The sequence below is a fragment of the Podarcis muralis genome, chromosome 13 (assembly GCF_964188315.1).
Source record: "Podarcis muralis chromosome 13, rPodMur119.hap1.1, whole genome shotgun sequence".
Lineage (NCBI taxonomy): Eukaryota > Metazoa > Chordata > Lepidosauria > Squamata > Lacertidae > Podarcis > Podarcis muralis.
The window spans coordinates 8,794,434-8,812,796 of record NC_135667.1 but is presented as its reverse complement, the minus strand read 5'-3'; the positions used below and the strand labels follow the sequence as shown (position 1 = coordinate 8,812,796).

Genomic DNA, 18,363 nt, shown 5'->3' with positions numbered 1-18,363 from the left:
CCTTGCCATTTCTCCTACCACTCAGCTCCCAGCTCTTGTTGAAACCCACAATCATACAAAGATAGCGAGAGACACCTATGAGCATGGAGGGGGTGCTGCTGCTGCTGCTATCTGAAAGACAGCAGGCCAGCCTCCAAGGAACATACTGCACCTGTTGTTGCCACCATGGCTGCAGCAACTGAAGATGCAATCCTTGGAGGCCACATCTGCTGCCCTGTGTGTCAAAGAAACTAATGTATTGGTGTTGGGGCTAAAATTGGTCAGAATTAATGTAGAACTAGCCTTATCTGGGAGATATAATCCTCAAAGCAGTTTACAAAGAATTAAAACCATAAAATTGGGGCGGGTGATCACAATACATTAAAGCATACAGAAAATTAAAATATTCTAACTGATTGAAATTCACATCAGCATATCTAAACTGTTTCTAGTAGGCACTGAAACAAACACTGTGATGGAGCCAGAGAGTTTTATGTGCAGCCACACTAAATTTCATTCTGTGAACCACCCAGAGACTTGTGGGTATAGGGTGGAATAATAATAATAATAATAAATGATCAAGTGGTTACAAATGTAGAATGGGCCTTATGTGAAAATTGTAGTGTGCCAATTTTGCCATTCAAAGTGGTTGAGGGGGCACATGTGAGTTTTGTTAAAGCTATAAAAAATGTTTAAAAACATGAATATGTTTATGGGACACTGACTTATTAACTTGATAAGACTCTAAGAAGGCATATAAATATGCTCTGAAGTTTGAACATATTAATTTCCTACAGCCAGAAGCTCACTTACTGGCAGCATCTTAAAAGAATTTCTGGCATTGAAAAAGGCTCTCCTGTTTTGAGCCATTGAAAACTTTAGATAGAGCTTTTGTAAGAACAAATTTTGACCTGCTTTACTATTCTTTGGTGGGAAATCTTATGGCAAAGTCCACTAGCATGAGCACTTCATTGTGCAGTGGACGTGCAGCTCAGCTAGCTGGTTTATGGCTGAGCCAGACTCAGTTTGTGATAAGTCCCCAGTCCACACTCAGCCAAATATATGCCAGTAGGAATGCCTCATCATGGCAGAGACAGGATTCGGCTGTCAGAGTTGAAGCTTGCTTAGCCAATGTTGGTAGGAATCCCCAAAATGGAGTGTTCAAAGGGATGGGATGGAAGGTATTATTCTGGCAATCAGAATGTAGAAACAACTGTCGTAACGAATATTAGAGCATGGGTGCTTTCATTCTTCTAGAATTCCTAATAAGAGCTCATGATGAAGATCCAATGTTAGTTACAGTCAGAACAGACCCACTGAAAAGAGAGCCAGTGTGGTGTAGTGGTTAAGAGCGGTAGTCTCGTAATCTGGGGAACCGGGTTCGCGTCTCCGCTCCTCCACATGCAGCTGCTGGGTGACCTTGGGCCAGTCACACTTCTTTGAAGTCTCTCAGCCCCACTCACCTCACAGAGTGTTTGTTGTGGGGGAGGAAGGGAAAGGAGCATGTTAGCCACTTTGAGACTCCTTAAAGGGAGTGAAAGGCGGGATATCAAATCCAAACTACTACTACTACTACTACTCTTCTTCTTGTTCTTCTTCTTCTACTTCTTCTTCTTCTTCTTCTTCTTCTTCTTCTTCTTCTTCTTCTTCTTCTTCTTCTTCTTCTAGAATTCCTAATAAGAGCTCATGATAAAGATCCAATGTTAGTTACAGTCAGAACAGACCCACTGAAAAGAACAAACATGTCATGGACGTGCCTTCCCACAGCCACGATAAGGATTCTGAGTGGGGGAGCAGTCAGTCAGAAGAGGAGGAAAGAGACTGGCCTCTTTCCCAGTGAGCTGAAGGCAGTGGGCCACAACGCCCTTCTCTAGAGGAGAAGAGACTGTAAATTTCAAGACAGTGAAAGTGGGCTAGATGGAGGCCAATTCTATGAGGAGCAGCCTTTGGTCACAACACAGGAGGGTAGACTCTTCCTCAGAGGGAGAGGTGGGAGATGACCCTGAGAGTCCCCAGGCTCGTGGACGAACAAAGGTCAGAGAAAGGCGTCAATCAAAGAAGAAGCGATGGTGGTGCTGGCGTGTTTCCTGTTGGAGACACACTTGGAATTCAGATGCCTCAACATCATCTTGATGGACGGTCGCTCTGTGGTTAATTACTGTGTATAATAAATATGCTTGTAACTAACAATGACGGTGTGCTGATTATCTAAGCTGGCAGTCTGCCAGTTCCTGAAAAAACATAACTAATATGACATAAAGGTTCAATAATTCTTTCTCTTCGTTAGCTGTTCCCTGTTGTTCAACTCCGGCCTAAGAATAATAATATAGCATTTGGGGGAAAAGATACAACCAAGTAATCCAACACTGGAAGCTAAGATGGAGAAGATCTCCACAGCCACCATGTATTTTCCCTTGGTGCTCAGGTAAGTTGGAACAAAAGTCAGCCAAACACTGCAAAACAACAACATACTGAAAGTGATGAACTTGGCTTCATTAAAAGTGTCTGGCAGCTTTCTAGCAAAGAAAGCCACTGTGAAGCTGATGATGGCCAGAAATCCCATGTAGCCCAGAACTAAATAAAACATGAGGACAGATCCTTCATTGCATAATGCAATGATCTCTTTGCTCTGAGAATGCATGTCCAGATCTGGGAATGGAGAGAAGTTTGCCAACCACAAAACACAAATTCCTGATTGAATGAGGGTGCAAGAAAAGATAATGGAGTTGGCCAGTCTTTTCCCCACCCACTTCCTCATGCTGGATCCTGGTTTGGTGGCCATGAAAGCGACCACAACAGTGATGGTTTTAGCCATCACACAAGAAATAACCACAGAGAAGATGATGCCAAAAGCTGGTTGCCGGAGAATGCAGGTCACATTATTGGGTTGTCCAAGGAATGGCAAAGAACAGAGGAAGCAGAGGACGAGAGAGACAAGCAGAATGTAGCTGATGTCCCGGTTGTTGGCTTTGACGATGCGGGTGTCTTTGTGTTTAATAAAGGTTCCTAGAACCAAAGCTGTGATAAAGGAAAAGGATGCAGCAAGAGAAGTTAAAATGATCCCTAAAGGCTCTTTGAAAGATAGAAAAGTTAGACGCTTTGGAAAACATTGATCTTTGTCCTTGCTTGGATACTGATCTTCTGGGCACTGGAGACAGTCATCCATATCTGAAAAACAGAAAGAAATCTCATTTCAGTGTCATTCCATGTGAGACTTAAGAAGAATTTCCTCACTTCCTCCCAAATAATAAATGATATATTTCTTGATTTCTGTTTCATAGTTCCAGTGCGGAGGTGTACATGTGAATTCATGACTCACCACAATGAGAACAATGATGATGTGTCAATGTGTACACACTTGAGTTGACATGGGTGGAGGTGATTTTCCTAAATGCCAAAGAGGATTTTTATTTTTTTAAAGTAATGGGAGATTTGTACACTTGCATGTTTTGGCAGCATGTTCTTTCTAAGTTCTAAAGCCAGTTTAGAACATCTGAGTGTAGACAATACTGAACTAGATGGACAAATTTTCTCACTTGACATAAAACAGCTTCCTATAATTTTTTTGCTGCTATAAGAGAAATATTGGGAGGTTAATGACCCACTTTCTTCTTGAGTTGAAAAGCAATCCATTTTTGTTTGGGGGGGGGAATGGGATCATGAAAGGAATTAGGAAACACATTGGTTTTACATCAAATTTTAATAAAAAATCATGTATAAGATGAAAACATAGATTCTCGCTAAAATGCCTATATATGAAATATATATTTCACACAAAATTATGGGAATTCATTAAAATAAAATTAGTTGAAAAACTGGTTGTTGGCATTTGTCCGTCTCAAGTGACAATGAAAGACCCCATCCTGCAAGAAAGTGTTTACAACATGCAGAACCAGATTCAGATACACAAACACACCAGGGTGATGGGTAAGGATCCCTAGGCCTTTTAGTTGGATGCTATATCAGGAGAACGCGGGTGGCGCTGTGGGTAAAACCTCAGCACCTAGGACTTGCCAATCATCAGGTCGGCGGTTCGAATCCCCGTGGCGGGGTGCGCTCCTGCTGCTCGGTCCCAGCGCCTGCCAACCTAGCAGTTCGAAAGCACCCCTGGGTGCAAGTAGATAAATAGGGACCGCTTACTAGCGGGAAGGTAAACGGCGTTTCCGTGTGCTGCGCTGGCTCGCCAGATGCAGCTTGTCACGCTGGCCACGTGACCCAGCGGACAGCGCTGGCTCCCGGCCTATAGAGTGAGATGAGCGCACAACCCTAGAGTCTGGCAAGACTGGCCCGTACGGGCAGGGGTACCTTTACCTTTATATCAGGAGAACAGCTGTATCACCTACCCTTTTGGTCTGAAAACTTCCCATCTGGGCATAAAGCACAGTCATAACAGCAAAACTTCTTCCCCTCCTTTTTTTGTTTCCGATACCCAGATTGGCAGGAGTCACTGCAGACCGAAATGGGAATCCCCTATCCATCAATAAGAAAACAGATACCGTAGGTACAACGTAGGAAATTTATATTGCTCAAAGAAGCAGAGCATTTTCAAAAGTTGGTTGGAAAATAAATATTTTCTATTTAATCATACACTTCTGTTTAGTTTCCTGATTTCATGACAGAGACAGATGCATAAGGTTGCACAACAAGTGGTGTTTTAGAACTGATAGTCCAGTCAAGAATAGGGGGAAACACAATCTGTACCTGGTTAAAACCTCTTGGCCATATAATCATGGCCTTATGAATGATGAATCCTTTTCCTTCACTCACACTTCCAACTTTCACTCTTTGGAAGGATCTGTTTGGGAAGATGACCATGTTGTTGATATCAAATCCACCTCCCATTTCCCCTTTAGCATTAAATGATATTGTTTCTCCAGCTGAGTTATTGAATGAAATCCCTTGCAGAAATGGTTGCAGCTATTTGAAAGTGGAAAAGAAACAAGGGCTAACATTTCATGTCCATAGACATGAAATGCTGATTATTTGTACATTCCTTTCCTTTATGTTTTTTCTATAGCAAAGACCCAACTAGACGTGATAAAAGGTAGATAAAGGAACATGCATAGTGATAGAAGAAAAAATTGATTCCCCATTACAGCCACCAATTTGAGAGGAAATATGAACCCATTTCATTAATAATTTTGTGTAGGAAAAGGTTGGATACTCTCTGATGATTTCTACAAAACTGTTCTGGGCAAAGAGTAAAAATGAAGAAGATTTTAATTGTGAAAACATTACCTGCCAAGGCTGGAGATCATGGAGTTTATGTTTTCCCCCATCAGTCATTCTTCTGTGGTGGCATCTTGATGAGATGGCATGTAAGGCATGAGCCACAGCATAGGCAGCATTGTAAATACTATAGCTATGGCCAGTCATGCTCATTTCAAAAACTGGATCAGGCAGGCTGTCTAACCTCTCTTCCCCAGTACATAGTTCATCTTCATCCACCAGCTCTTGGGGATTTGGAAATGAACAGACAAATGCTTGCTCCCAGAAATCCTTGAGAAAACCATCTGCCCTGGTACTGTAGGGCTTTATGGTCTGAAGAAATTCCTGGAAGCCTAGCAACTCTTTTGTGTGAATGCTGAAGGAGATAGCTCCTTGGAAGAGTTGTATATCAAAGCCTATCTGAAGACCTGTTAATATGATATCAATCTGTGTTGTCATAATCCACACCTTTGCAATGGACGTATTTCCTTTGTAATCAGGATGTGGGAGATAAGTAATAGTCATTAGCAACATGATAGTCAATGAACCTCCATACAGCATCAGTGTGCTAGGTTTGTTCTCTATCAAAGCTGGATAAACATTTGACCAGGTATTGAGAAGTTTTTCTATGTCACCTATATGTGCTTGTCTGGGAATTCTTTTTGTAAAGGCTGAACAGATTCTGTTCTTGGAAAGGAATGGTTCCAGGGTTGACAAGAAATGTTCTCCACCATCATCATCTTCAGCAAAGATCCCAACCCATGTCCATCCAAAATGTAGAAGTAACTGAATAATTCCCATATATTGATGGTCTTCATTTGCGACCATGCGGTAAAAGGAATTGGACTGCGTTGTTTCCCTGTTTCCTGCTGCAAACAAGCCATACGTGATCTATTAAAAACACATAGTATTATGAGAGATCTGCTTGGTAGAGTGTCTCCTTATATGTAGCTCTTCATGGTAGAAATATTTCCTGAAGGACAATATGAACACTATGAGAGGTAAAGAAAATGAAAACTCACCCAGAATTTTAGCTGTTAATATAGAGATATGGCCATGCTGTTTTGAAATGTCTAGAGACGTGTATGGTTTTCAGAAATTTATTTAAAACAAGGTTATGTCTATCTATTCTCCTTCCTAGGGGGGATGTGAGTGGGGGGCAACAGCATACCAGTAATAAGGTACAGATTAAATTGTATCACCCTCCCAACTTTGTTGGACTGATTATGTTTGGATGCCTGATTATTGTCTTACAAAAGCAACAACTCTATTCCAAATTTAAAAATATAAAACAAGTATAAAAGGCAAATCTAACAAAAAAAAGTAGTATGAACATAGACAGTTGGAAAACAGTGGCCTGCAAGCGCTCCATCTGGAGAACAGCATTTACAAAGGTATCATGGACACTGAAGATGTTCAAACTCGGGATGAAAGAGAGAAATGTGCTAAGAGGAAGGCACATTTGGCAAACCCTCACCATGATCAGCTCCCACCCAGAAACTACTATCTCCACTGTGGAAGGATGTGTGGATCCATAATTAGCCTCCACAGTCACTTACGGACTCAAATGTGTTAATGGAAGACAATCAACCAAACCTGGTGATAACAGAATCAATGATGTCACGGAGCCCAAGAGAGGAAAAGAGGTGGTAAGGGAACACCTCGATACTTTAATTGTACTGATTTACAAGGAGCAAATGTCTCCCCCATATTCAAAAAGACAAAAAAAGAACAGCCAGGTAACTACCAACAGTGAGCTTCACATCAATACCAATAAAGGTTCTAGAGCAGATTAATAATTTTTCAAGAATACCGTTCAGACCTCTTCCTGCTTCTGAACCATAAAAGCAAAAGCAAACATGGTAAGAGATTTGTTTCTGCACATCCCCATGTCTCATATGCAGAGATCCTACCTGTGGAATCTTGTAGGGTCTTAAGATATCTGCAATATGGAAGGAAGTATCAGAGCTAAGTCCCCCAATGACAGTGATGAGGCTGTTACAGATGCCACACTTGTAGTTGGGGTTAAATCTATGAGATTTGAAGAGCATGTCCAGGGTGGTACGATAGGTCATCCTAGCATCATAGTAGCTGTCATAGATGTGGAACCCAAGTGTTACATTGGGCAAGATATTTGGATTCTCATTGATCTCATTCACTGCAAACACCAAGGCAAGGACATGCTGGTGGAACTTTGTCACAAAACTGCAAACAGAAGAATTTAGTGTATCACAAGATAATGTCACGGTGCCTGACATTCCACAAAAAGGTGGTGACTGATTTATATTCTATGGATCTCATTTAATTTGATACTGATATCTACAACCTATTAAAAACTCCCTCTTCAAATCATGCATCAATATACTGAGATCTTGGATCTGGGTGTATTCCAGTTCCTATGAAATCTATCCCATAACCAAGGGGCAAAATCTGTTGGATTTGGAATCTGAGGGACAAATCAGGAAGAGATCTCACAAGAGGATGCCAGAGTCAATTTTTTTCTCTAAACACTGTAGAATGCACAAGATCCCAAAAGGTGCTTTGTTGTTGTTTAGTCGTTTAGTCGTGTCCAACTCTTCGTGACCCCATGGACCAGAGCACGCCAGGCACCAAAAGGCTAGAGAAGCACAATTGTGTTCCTGGATGGGTGCAATCCCAGTGTGCCTTTCCTTGAACATCATCATCATCATCATAATTATCATTGTTATACTGCCCTTCATCTAAGGATCACAGGGTGGTCTACAATATAAATTTTTTGTCACTTAAAGAAACTGTTGTTTGTGTTGGTGATATGACCAGGAAAATCTTATAGGGAGGAGGAAGGGGGGGGGGAAGGTCCTTACTTTGGAAATTCATATAACTTCTGAGAAGGATGTATTCGGAAGGATACTTCACTAAAATGGTATATGATATGAGAAGTCATCCCACAAATTAGGAGGTCACCTCCTTGATACCATTCATGTTCTACAGGTATAGGAACGTTAGTGGGGCACTTACTGTTACCTACTCCACATGCAATTGGAAGGAGGAGAAGCACCTTCACTAGATCCAGCATCCTATTAAGCTTCTCTCTTGCCTCTGCCAATAATCTATTTCACAGGGGAAAATCCATCATTGGCTTCTGAATCACCACATCTACAAAAATGCATGTCTTAAATACTGGGTGAGATTAGCAGTATTCTAGGAATTATCTGCCTAGTGAAAGAATGAAAGGGGATTTGTTAGAGATGAAAGTGACAGTGCCCTACTCCCGGTTTTTGTCCACCAGAAGCCTACTAATATCCACTTTCAGGCTTGCCAAGTTATTGTTTTTCCTATTATCTGAAAAGCCTCTGGAGATTTGTCTCTCTCTCTCTGTGTATATATTTATATATATATGCAGTGTGGCAAGAATAATTGTCGAGAAAGAATTCCTTCTTTAGAGACCTTGAGTAGCAATTATGGAAGCAAACATGTTTTCTTTTGTTTTAAGAGAAAGTTCTGGCTTTTCTCTTCCTAATTTTGGAGTCAGAGTCCAATAACCTCTAAAGGGCAGAGGTTAGCCAGTCCTTGTCTAGACAACTTGGAAAAATAAAGCAGCACTAATTCTTGAAATGAATCACAATGTTCAGCTTCAGTTTGATCTACAGGATGGTAGTCAATACACTCCTTTGCTATAATTAAAATAGCTATTCACAGAACTGACTAGGGGAGTAGTGAATGTTACTTTAATCCAAAGCAGTCTTCGAGGTCTGCCTTGAGATGCAGCAATTGTTAAATCACTTGCAAGTAATGTCAACTTGCACATCTCTAGGGTTTGTGGGATCTTGAGCATGGCTTCTTCATTAGGTCCCTGTTCCTCTTTTATAGACCACTTTACTCTCACAGATGCCACACAATCTCGTTGAGGGGTTGCTCCAAGAAGTAAATTGTACCATTCTATGTGCTCACTTTTCTCCAATCAGGGAAGAAGGAGTGAGTGAAGATCTACATCAGGAACACAGGTGATAGGAGACCAGTAGCACCTACTATTTGCCACTGTAGAGACAGTATGACCAGAGACATAGCTAGGGCCCCTTGAACACTTGGCTAAGAACAGTATTGTCCTCCTAATCACTTTCATTATGTTTGATCTTGTCATGACAGAGGAATTGCATTGCCACACACATATGTAACATATTCCCTGTCGGGGCTGGAAGTTGCTCTCTTCACCAGGAACCACGGCAGACCATTGACGCTTTTATAGTCTTTATTTACAACTATATACAGAAGGCATAATGATTAATCCATCAATCTGAACCACTCACTTCAGATACAGCTAACGGCTTCTTCTTCCTCCTCCAGCACCTAAAGTGCGGGAATCTTGAGCCCCGCCTCTGACCCTTTCTTTTGTCCTCACGTCTTGCGCGAGCTGTCTTAAATCTCCTGCCCTCATCCGATTCTGAGGTTAACCCTTGTGGTGCCTGTAAGTCAGCCTGTTCACTCCCCACCTCTTCCTGGTTCTCAGGTCCTGTTGGTGTTGACGCTGCCCCACTAGGCTCTTCTCTCTCCCCTTCTGCATACATGATTGCTCTTCTGCTCCTGTCTCTAAGTGCCCATGCTCAGCTATGTCAGTGGACTCTGAGCATCCTGGCTCTGCCCTGACACCTAGTCTCCTTCATACTGCCTTGCCATTTCTCCGACCACTCATCTCCCAGCTCTTGTTGAAACCCACAATCATACAAAGATAGCGAGAGACACCTATGAGCATGGAGGGGGTGCTGCTGCTGCTGCTATCTGAAAGACAGCAGGCCAGCCTCCAAGGAACATACTGCACCTGTTGTTGCCACCATGGCTGCAGCAACTGAAGATGCAATCCTTGGAGGCCACATCTGCTGCCCTGTGTGTCAAAGAAACTAATGTATTGGTGTTGGGGCTAAAATTGGTCAGAATTAATGTAGAACTAGCCTTATCTGGGAGATATAATAATAATAATAATAATAATAATAATAATAATAATAATAATAATAATAATAATTTATTATTTGTACCCCGCCCATCTGGCTGGGTTTCCCCAGCCACTCTGGGCGGCTTCCATAAAAACCAAAGATACAGTAAAATATCACAGATTAAAAACTTCCCTGAACATATAATCCTCAAAGCAGTTTACAAAGAATTAAAACCACAAAATTGGAGCGGGTGATCACAATACATTAAAGCATACAGAAAATTAAAATATTCTAACTGATTGAAATTCACATCAGCATATCTAAACTGTTTCTAGTAGGCACTGAAACAAACACTGTGATGGAGCCAGAGAGTTTTATGTGCAGCCACACTAAATTTCATTCTGTGAACCACCCAGAGACTTGTGGGTATATGGTGGAATAATAATAATAATAATAATAATAAATGATCAAGTGGTTACAAATGTAGAATGGGCCTTATGTGAAAATTGTAGTGTGCCAATTTTGCCATTCAAAGTGGTTGAGGGGCCACATGTGAGTTTTGTTAAAGCTATAAAAAATGTTTAAAAACATGAATATGTTTATGGGACACTGACTTATTAACTTGATAAGACTCTAAGAAGGCATATAAATATGCTCTGAAGTTTGAACATATTAATTTCCTACAGCCAGAAGCTCACTTACTGGCAGCATCTTAAAAGAATTTCTGGCATTGAAAAAGGCTCTCCTGTTTTGAGCCATTGAAAACTTTAGATAGAGCTTTTGTAAGAACAAATTTTGACCTGCTTTACTATTCTTTGGTGGGAAATCTTATGGCAAAGTCCACTAGCATGAGCACTTCATTGTGCAGTGGACGTGCAGCTCAGCTAGCTGGTTTATGGCTGAGCCAGACTCAGTTTGTGATAAGTCCCCAGTCCACACTCAGCCAAATATATGCCAGTAGGAATGCCTCATCATGGCAGAGACAGGATTCAGCTGTCAGAGTTGAAGCTTGCTTAGCCAATGTTGGTAGGAATTCCCAAAATGGAGTGTTCAAAGGGATGGGATGGAAGGTATTATTCTGGCAATCAGAATGTAGAAACAACTGTTGTCACAAATATTAGAGCATGGGTGCTTTCATTCTTCTAGAATTCCTAATAAGAGCTCATGATAAAGATCCAATGTTAGTTACAGTCAGAACAGACCCACTGAAAAGAGAGCCAGTGTGGTGTAGTGGTTAAGAGCGGTAGTCTTGTAATCTGGTGAACCGGGTTCGCTTCCCTGCTCCTCCACATGCAGCTGCTGGGTGACCTTGGGCCAGTCACACTTCTTTGAAGTCTCTCAGCCCCACTCACCTCACAGAGTGTTTGTTGTGGGGCAGGAAGGGAAAGGAGATTGTTAGCCGCTTTGAGACTCCTTAAAGGGAGTGAAAGGTGGGATATCAAATCTAAACTCTTCTTCTCCTTCTTCTTCTTCTTCTTCTTCTTCTTCTTCTTCTTCTTCTTCTTCTTCTTCTTCTTCTAGAATTCCTAATAAGAGCTCATGATAAAGGATCCAATGTTAGTTACAGTCAGAACAGACCCACTGAAAAGAACAAACATGTCATGGACGTGCCTTCCCACAGCCACGATAAGGATTCTGAGTGGGGGAGCAGTCAGTCAGAAGAGGAGGAAAGAGATTGGCCTCTTTCCCAGTGAGCTGAAGGCAGTGGGCCACAACACCGTTCTCAAGAGGAGAAGAGACTGTAAATTTCAAGACAGTGAAAGTGGGCTAGACGGAGGCCAATTCTATAAGGAGCAGCCTTTGGTCACAACACAGGAGGGTAGACTCTTCCTCAGAGGGAGAGATGGGAGATGACCCCGAGAGTCCCCAGGCTCGTGGATGAACAAAGGTCAGAGAAAGGCGTCAATCAAAGAAGAAGTGATGGTGGTGCTGGCGTGTTTCCTGTTGGAGACACACTTTGAATTCAGATGCCTCAACATCATCTTGATGGACGGTCGCTCTGTGGTTAATTACTGTGTATAATAAATATGCTTGTAACTAACAATGACTGTGTGCTGATTATCTAAGTGTGAGAGCCAGTGTGGTGTAGTGGTTAAGAGTGGTAGTCACGTAATCTGGGTAACCGGGTTCGCGTCTTCGCTCCTCCACATGCAGCTGCTGGGTGACCTTGGGCCAGTCACACTTCCTTGAAGTCTCTCAGCCCCACTCACCTCACAGAGTGTTTGTTGTGGGGGAGGAAGGGAAAGGAGAATGTTAGCCGCTTTGAGACTCCTGAAGGGGAGTGAAAGGCGGGATATCAAATCCAAACTCTTCTTCTTCTTCTTCTAAGCCGGCAGTCTGCCAGTTCCTGAAAGAACATAACTAATATGACATAAAGGTTCAATAATTCTTTCTCTTCGTTAGCTGTTCCCTGTTGTTCAACTCCGGCCTAAGAATAATAATATAGCATTTTGGGGAAAAGATACAACCAAGTAATCCAACACTGGAAGCTAAGATGGAGAAGATCTCCACAGCCACCATGTATTTCCCTTTGGTGCTCAGGTAGGTTGGAACAAAAGTTAGCCAAACACTGCAAAACAACAGCATACTGAAAGTGATGAACTTGGCTTCATTAAAAGTGTCTGGCAGCTTTCTAGCAAAGAAAGCCACTGTGAAGCTGATGATGGCCAGAAATCCCATGAAGCCCAGAACTAAATAAAACATGAGGACAGATCCTTCATTGCATAATGCAATGATCTCTTTGCTCTGAGAATGCATGTCCAGATCTGGGAATGGAGAGAAGTTTGCCAACCACAAAACACAAATTCCTGATTGAATGAGGGTGCAAGAAAAGATAATGGAGTTGGCCAGTCTTTTCCCCACCCACTTCCTCATGCTGGATCCTGGTTTGGTGGCCATGAAAGCGACCACAACAGTGATGGTTTTAGCCATCACACAAGAAATAACCACAGAGAAGATGATGCCAAAAGCTGGTTGCCGGAGAATGCAGGTCACATTATTGGGTTGTCCAAGGAATGGCAAAGAACAGAGGAAGCAGAGGACGAGAGAGACAAGCAGAATGTAGCTGATGTCCCGGTTGTTGGCTTTGACGATGGGGGTGTCTTTGTGTTTAATAAAGGTTCCTAGAACCAAAGCTGTGATAAAGGAAAAGGATGCAGCAAGAGAAGTTAAAATGATCCCTAAAGGCTCTTTGAAAGATAGAAAAGTTAGACGCTTTGGAAAACATTGATCTTTGTCCTTGCTTGGATACTGATCTTCTGGGCACTGGAGACAGTCATCCATATCTGAAAAACAGAAAGAAATCTCATTTCAGTGTCATTCCATGTGAGACTTAAGAAGAATTTCCTCACTTCCTCCCAAATAATAAATGATACATTTCTTGATTTCTGTTTCATAGTTCCAGTGCGGAGGTGTACATGTGAATTCATGACTCACAACAATGAGAACAATGATGATGTGTCAATGTGTACACACTTGAGTTGACATGGGTGGAGGTGATTTTCCTAAATGCCAAAGAGGATTTTTATTTTTTTTAAGTAATGGGAGATTTGTACACTTGAATGCATTGACACCATGTTCCTTCTTATTTCTAAAGCCAGTTTAGAACATCTGAGTGTAGACAATACTGAACTAGATGGACAAATTTCCTCACTTGACATAAAACAGCTTCCTATATTTTTTTGCTGCTATAAGAGAAATATTGGGAGGTTAATGACCCACCTTCTTCTTGAGTTGAAAAGCAATCCATTTTTGTTTGGGGGGGGGGGGGACGGGATCATTAAAGGAATTAGGAAACATGTTGGTTTTACATCAAATTTTTAATTAAAAAATCATATATAAGATGAAAACATAGATTCTCGCTAAAATGCCTATATATGAAATATATATTTCACACAAAATTATGGGAATTCATTACAATAAAATTAGTTGAAAAACTGGTTGTTGGCATTTGACCGTCTCAAGTGACAATGAAAGACCCCCTTCCTGCAAGAAAGTGTTTACAACACAGAGTCAGATACACAAACACACCAGGGTGATGGGTAAAGATCCCTAGGCCTTTTAGTTGGATGCTATGTCAGGAGAACACTTGTATCACTTACCCTTTTGCTCTGAAAACTTCCCATCGGGGCATAAAGCACAGTCATAACAGCAAAACTTCTTCCCCTCCTTCTTTTGTTTCCGATACCCAGATTGGCAGGAGTCACTGCAGACCGAAATGGGAATCCCCTATCCATCAATAAGAAAACAGATACCGTAGGTACAACGTAGGAACTTTATATTGCTCAAAGAAGCAGAGCATTTTCAAAAGTTGGTTGCAAAATAAATATTTTCTATTTAATCATACACTTCTGTTTAGTTTCCTGATTTCATGACAGAGACAGATGCATAAGGTTGCACAACAAGTGGTGTTTTAGAACTGATAATCCAGTCAAGAATAGGGGGAAACTCAATCTGTACCTGGTTAAAACCTCTTGGCCATATAATCATGGCCTTATGAATGATGAATCCTTTTCCTTCACTCACACTTCCAACTTTCACTCTCTGGAAGGATCTGTTTGGGAAGATGACCATGTTGTTGATATCAAATCCACCTCCCATTTCCCCTTTAGCATTAAGTGATATTGTTTCTCCAGCTGAGTTATTGAATGAAATCCCTTGTAGAAATGGTTGCAGCTATTTGAAAGTGGAAAAGAAACAAGGGCTAACATTTCATGTCCATAGACATGAAATGCTGATTATTTGTACATTCCTTTCCTTTATGTTTTTTCTATAGCAAAGACCCAACTAGACGTGATAAAAGGTAGATAAAGGAACATGCATAGTGATAGAAGAAAAAATTGATTCCCCATTACAGCCACCAATTTGAGAGGAAATATGAACCCATTTCACTAATAATTTTGTGTAGGAAAAGGTTGGATACTCTCTGATGATTTCTACAAAACTGTTCTGGGCAAAGAGTAAAAATGAAGAAGATTTTAATTGTGAAAACATTACCTGCCAAGGCTGGAGATCATGGAGTCTATGTTTTCCCCCATCAGTCATTCTTCTGTGGTGGCATCTTGATGAGATGGCATGTAAGGCATGAGCCACAGCATAGGCAGCATTGTAAATACTATAGCTATGGCCAGTCATGCTCATTTCAAAAACTGGATCAGGCAGGCTGTCTAACCTCTCTTCCCCAGTACATAGTCCATCTTCATCCACCAGCTCTTGGGGATTTGGAAATGAACAGACAAATGCTTGCTCCCAGAAATCCTTGAGAAAACCATCTGCCCTGGTACTGTAGGGCTTTATGGTTTGAAGAAATTCCTGGAAGCCTAGCAACTCTTTTGTGTGAATGCTGAAGGAGATAGCTCCTTGGAAGAGTTGTATATCAAAGCCTATCTGAAGACCTGTTAATATGATATCAATCTGTGTTGTCATAATCCACACCTTTGCAATGGACGTATTTCCTTTGTAATCAGGATGTGGGAGATAAGTAATAGTCATTAGCAACATGATAGTCAATGAACCTCCATACAGCACCAGTGTGCTAGGTTTGTTCTCTATCAAAGCTGGATAAACATTTGACCATGTATCGAGAAGTTCTTCTATGTCACCTATATGTGCTTGTTTGGGGATTCTTTTTGTAAAGGCTGAACAGATTCTGTTCTTGGAAAGGAATGGTTCCAGGGTCGACAAGAAATGTTCTCCACCATCATCATCTTCAGCAAAGATCCCAACCCATGTCCATCCAAAATGTAGAAGTAACTGAATAATTCCCATATATTGACGGTCTTCATTTGGGACCATGCGGTAAAAGGAATTGGACTGCGTTGTTTCCCTGTTTCCTGCTGCAAACGAGCCATACGTGATCTATTAAAAACACATAGTATTATGAGAGATCTGCTTGGTAGAGTGTCTCCTTATATGTTGCTCTTCATGGTAGACATATTTCCTGAAGGACAATATGAACACTATGAGAGGTAAAGAAAATGAAAACTCACCCAGAATTTTAGCTGTTAATATAGAGATATGGCCATGCTGTTTTGAAATGTCTAGAGACGTGTATGGTTTTCAGAAATGTATTTAAAACAAGGTTATGTCTATCTATTCTCCTTCCTAGGGGGGATGTGAGTGGGAGGCAACAGCATACCAGTAATAAAGTACGGATTAAATTGTATTACCCTCCCAACTTTGTTGGACTGATTATGTTTGGATGCCTGTTTATTGTCTTACAAAAGCAACAACTCTATTCCAAATTTAAAAATATAAAACAAATATAAAAGGCAAATCTAACAAAAAAAAGTAGTATGAATATAGACAGTTGGAAAACAGTGGCCTGCAAGCGCTCCAACTGGAAACAGCCTTTACAAAGGTATCATGGACACTGAAGATGTTCAAACTCGGGACGAAAGAGAGAAATGTGCTAAGAGGAAGGCACAATTGGCAAACCCTCACCATGATCAGCTCCCACCCAGAAACTAATATCTCCACTGTGGAAGGATGTGTGGATCCACAATTAGCCTCCACAGTCACTTACGGACTCAAATGTGTCAATGGAAGACAATCAACCAAACCTGGTGATAACAGAATCAATGATGTCACAGAGCCCAAGAGAGGAAAAGAGGTGGTAAGGGAACACCTAGATACTTTAATTGTACTGATTTACAAGGAGCAAATGTCTTCCCCATATTCAAAAAGACAAAAAAAGAACAGCCAAGTAACTACCAACAGTGAGCTTCACATCAATACCAATAAAGGTTCTAGAGCAGATTAATATTTTTTCAAGAATACCGTTCAGACCTCTTCCTGCTTCTGAACCATAAAAGCAAAAGCAAACATGGTAAGAGATTTGTTTCTGCACATCCCCATGTCTCATATGCAGAGATCCTACCTGTGGAATCTTGTAGGGTCTTAAGATATCTGCAATATGGAAGGAAGTATCAGAGCTAAGTCCCCCAATGACAGTGATGAGGCTGTTACAGATGCCACACTTGTAGTTGGGGTTAAATCTATGAGATTTGAAGAGCATGTCCAGGGTGGTACGATAGGTCATCCTAGCATCATAGTAGCTGTCATAGATGTGGAACCCAAATGTTACATTGGGCAAGATATTTGGATTCTTATTGATCTCATTCACTGCAAACACCAAGGCAAGGACATGCTGGTGGAATTTTGTCACAAAACTGCAAACAGAAGAATTTAGTGTATCACAAGAAAATGTCACGGTGCCTGACATCCCACAAAAAGGTGGTGACTGATTTCTATTCTATGGATCTCATTTAATTTTTTACTGATATCTACAACCTATTAAAAACTCCCTCTTCAAATCATGCATCAATATACTGAGATCTTGGATCTGGGTGTATTCCAGTTCCTATGAAATCTATCCCATAACCAACGGGGCAAAATCTGTTGGATTTGGAATCTGAGGAACAAATCAGGAAGAGATCTCACAAGAGGATGCCAGAGTCAATTTTTTTCTCTAAACACTGTAGAATGCACAAGATCCCAAAAGGTGCTTTGTTGTTGTTTAGTCGTTTAGTCGTGTCCAACTCTTCGTGACCCCATGGACCAGAGCACGCCAGGCACCAAAAGGTGCTAGAGAAGCACAATTGTGTTCCTGGATGGGTGCAATCCCAGTGTGCCTTTCCTTGAACATCATCATCATCATCATCATCATAATTATCATTGTTATACTGCCCTTCATCTAAGGATCACAGGGTGGGCTACAATATAATTTTTTTTGTCACTTAAAGAAACTGTTGTTTGTGTTGGTGATATGACCAGGAAAATGTCATAGGGAGGAGGAAGGGGGGGGGGGAGAGGAAAGGTCCTTACTTTGGAAATTCATATAACTTCTGAGAAGGATGTATTCGGAAGGATACTTCACTAAAATGGTAAATGATATGAGAAGTCATCCCACAAATGAGGAGGTCACCTCCTTGATACCATTCATGTTCTACAGGTATAGGAACGTTAGTGGGGCACTTACTGTTACCTACTCCACATGCAATTGGAAGGAGGAGAAGCACCTTCACTAGATCCAGCATCCTGTTAAGCTTTTCTCTTGCCTCTGCCAATAATCTATTTCACAGGGGAAAATCCATCATTGGCTTCTGAATCACCACATCTACAAAAATGCATGTCTTAAATACTGGGTGAGATTAGCAGTATTCTAGGAATTATCTGCCTAGTGACATAATGGAAGGGGATTTGTTAGAGATAAAAGTGACAGTGCCCTACTCCCAGTTTTTGTCCACCAGAAGCCTACTAATATCCACTT

At 41.3% G+C, this 18,363-nt stretch overlaps 2 protein-coding genes across 2 annotated transcripts; both read right to left on the bottom strand.

Moving 5' to 3' along the window:
- Positions 1-2,242: 2,242 nt before the first annotated feature.
- On the bottom strand, positions 2,243-4,440 carry LOC144325045 (vomeronasal type-2 receptor 26-like). The gene is made up of 2 exons (XM_077916738.1): positions 4,323-4,440; positions 2,243-3,147 (listed from the first exon to the last, which is right to left on the bottom strand). The coding sequence occupies exon 2, from the start codon at positions 3,143-3,145 to the stop codon at positions 2,243-2,245; it is 903 nt and encodes a 300-aa protein (XP_077772864.1). The 5' UTR covers positions 3,146-3,147; positions 4,323-4,440.
- Positions 4,441-12,473: 8,033 nt separating this feature from the next.
- Positions 12,474-13,378, bottom strand: LOC144325226 (vomeronasal type-2 receptor 26-like). The gene has a single exon (XM_077917844.1). The coding sequence runs from the start codon at positions 13,374-13,376 to the stop codon at positions 12,474-12,476; it is 903 nt and encodes a 300-aa protein (XP_077773970.1). The 5' UTR covers positions 13,377-13,378.
- Positions 13,379-18,363: the final 4,985 nt, after the last annotated feature.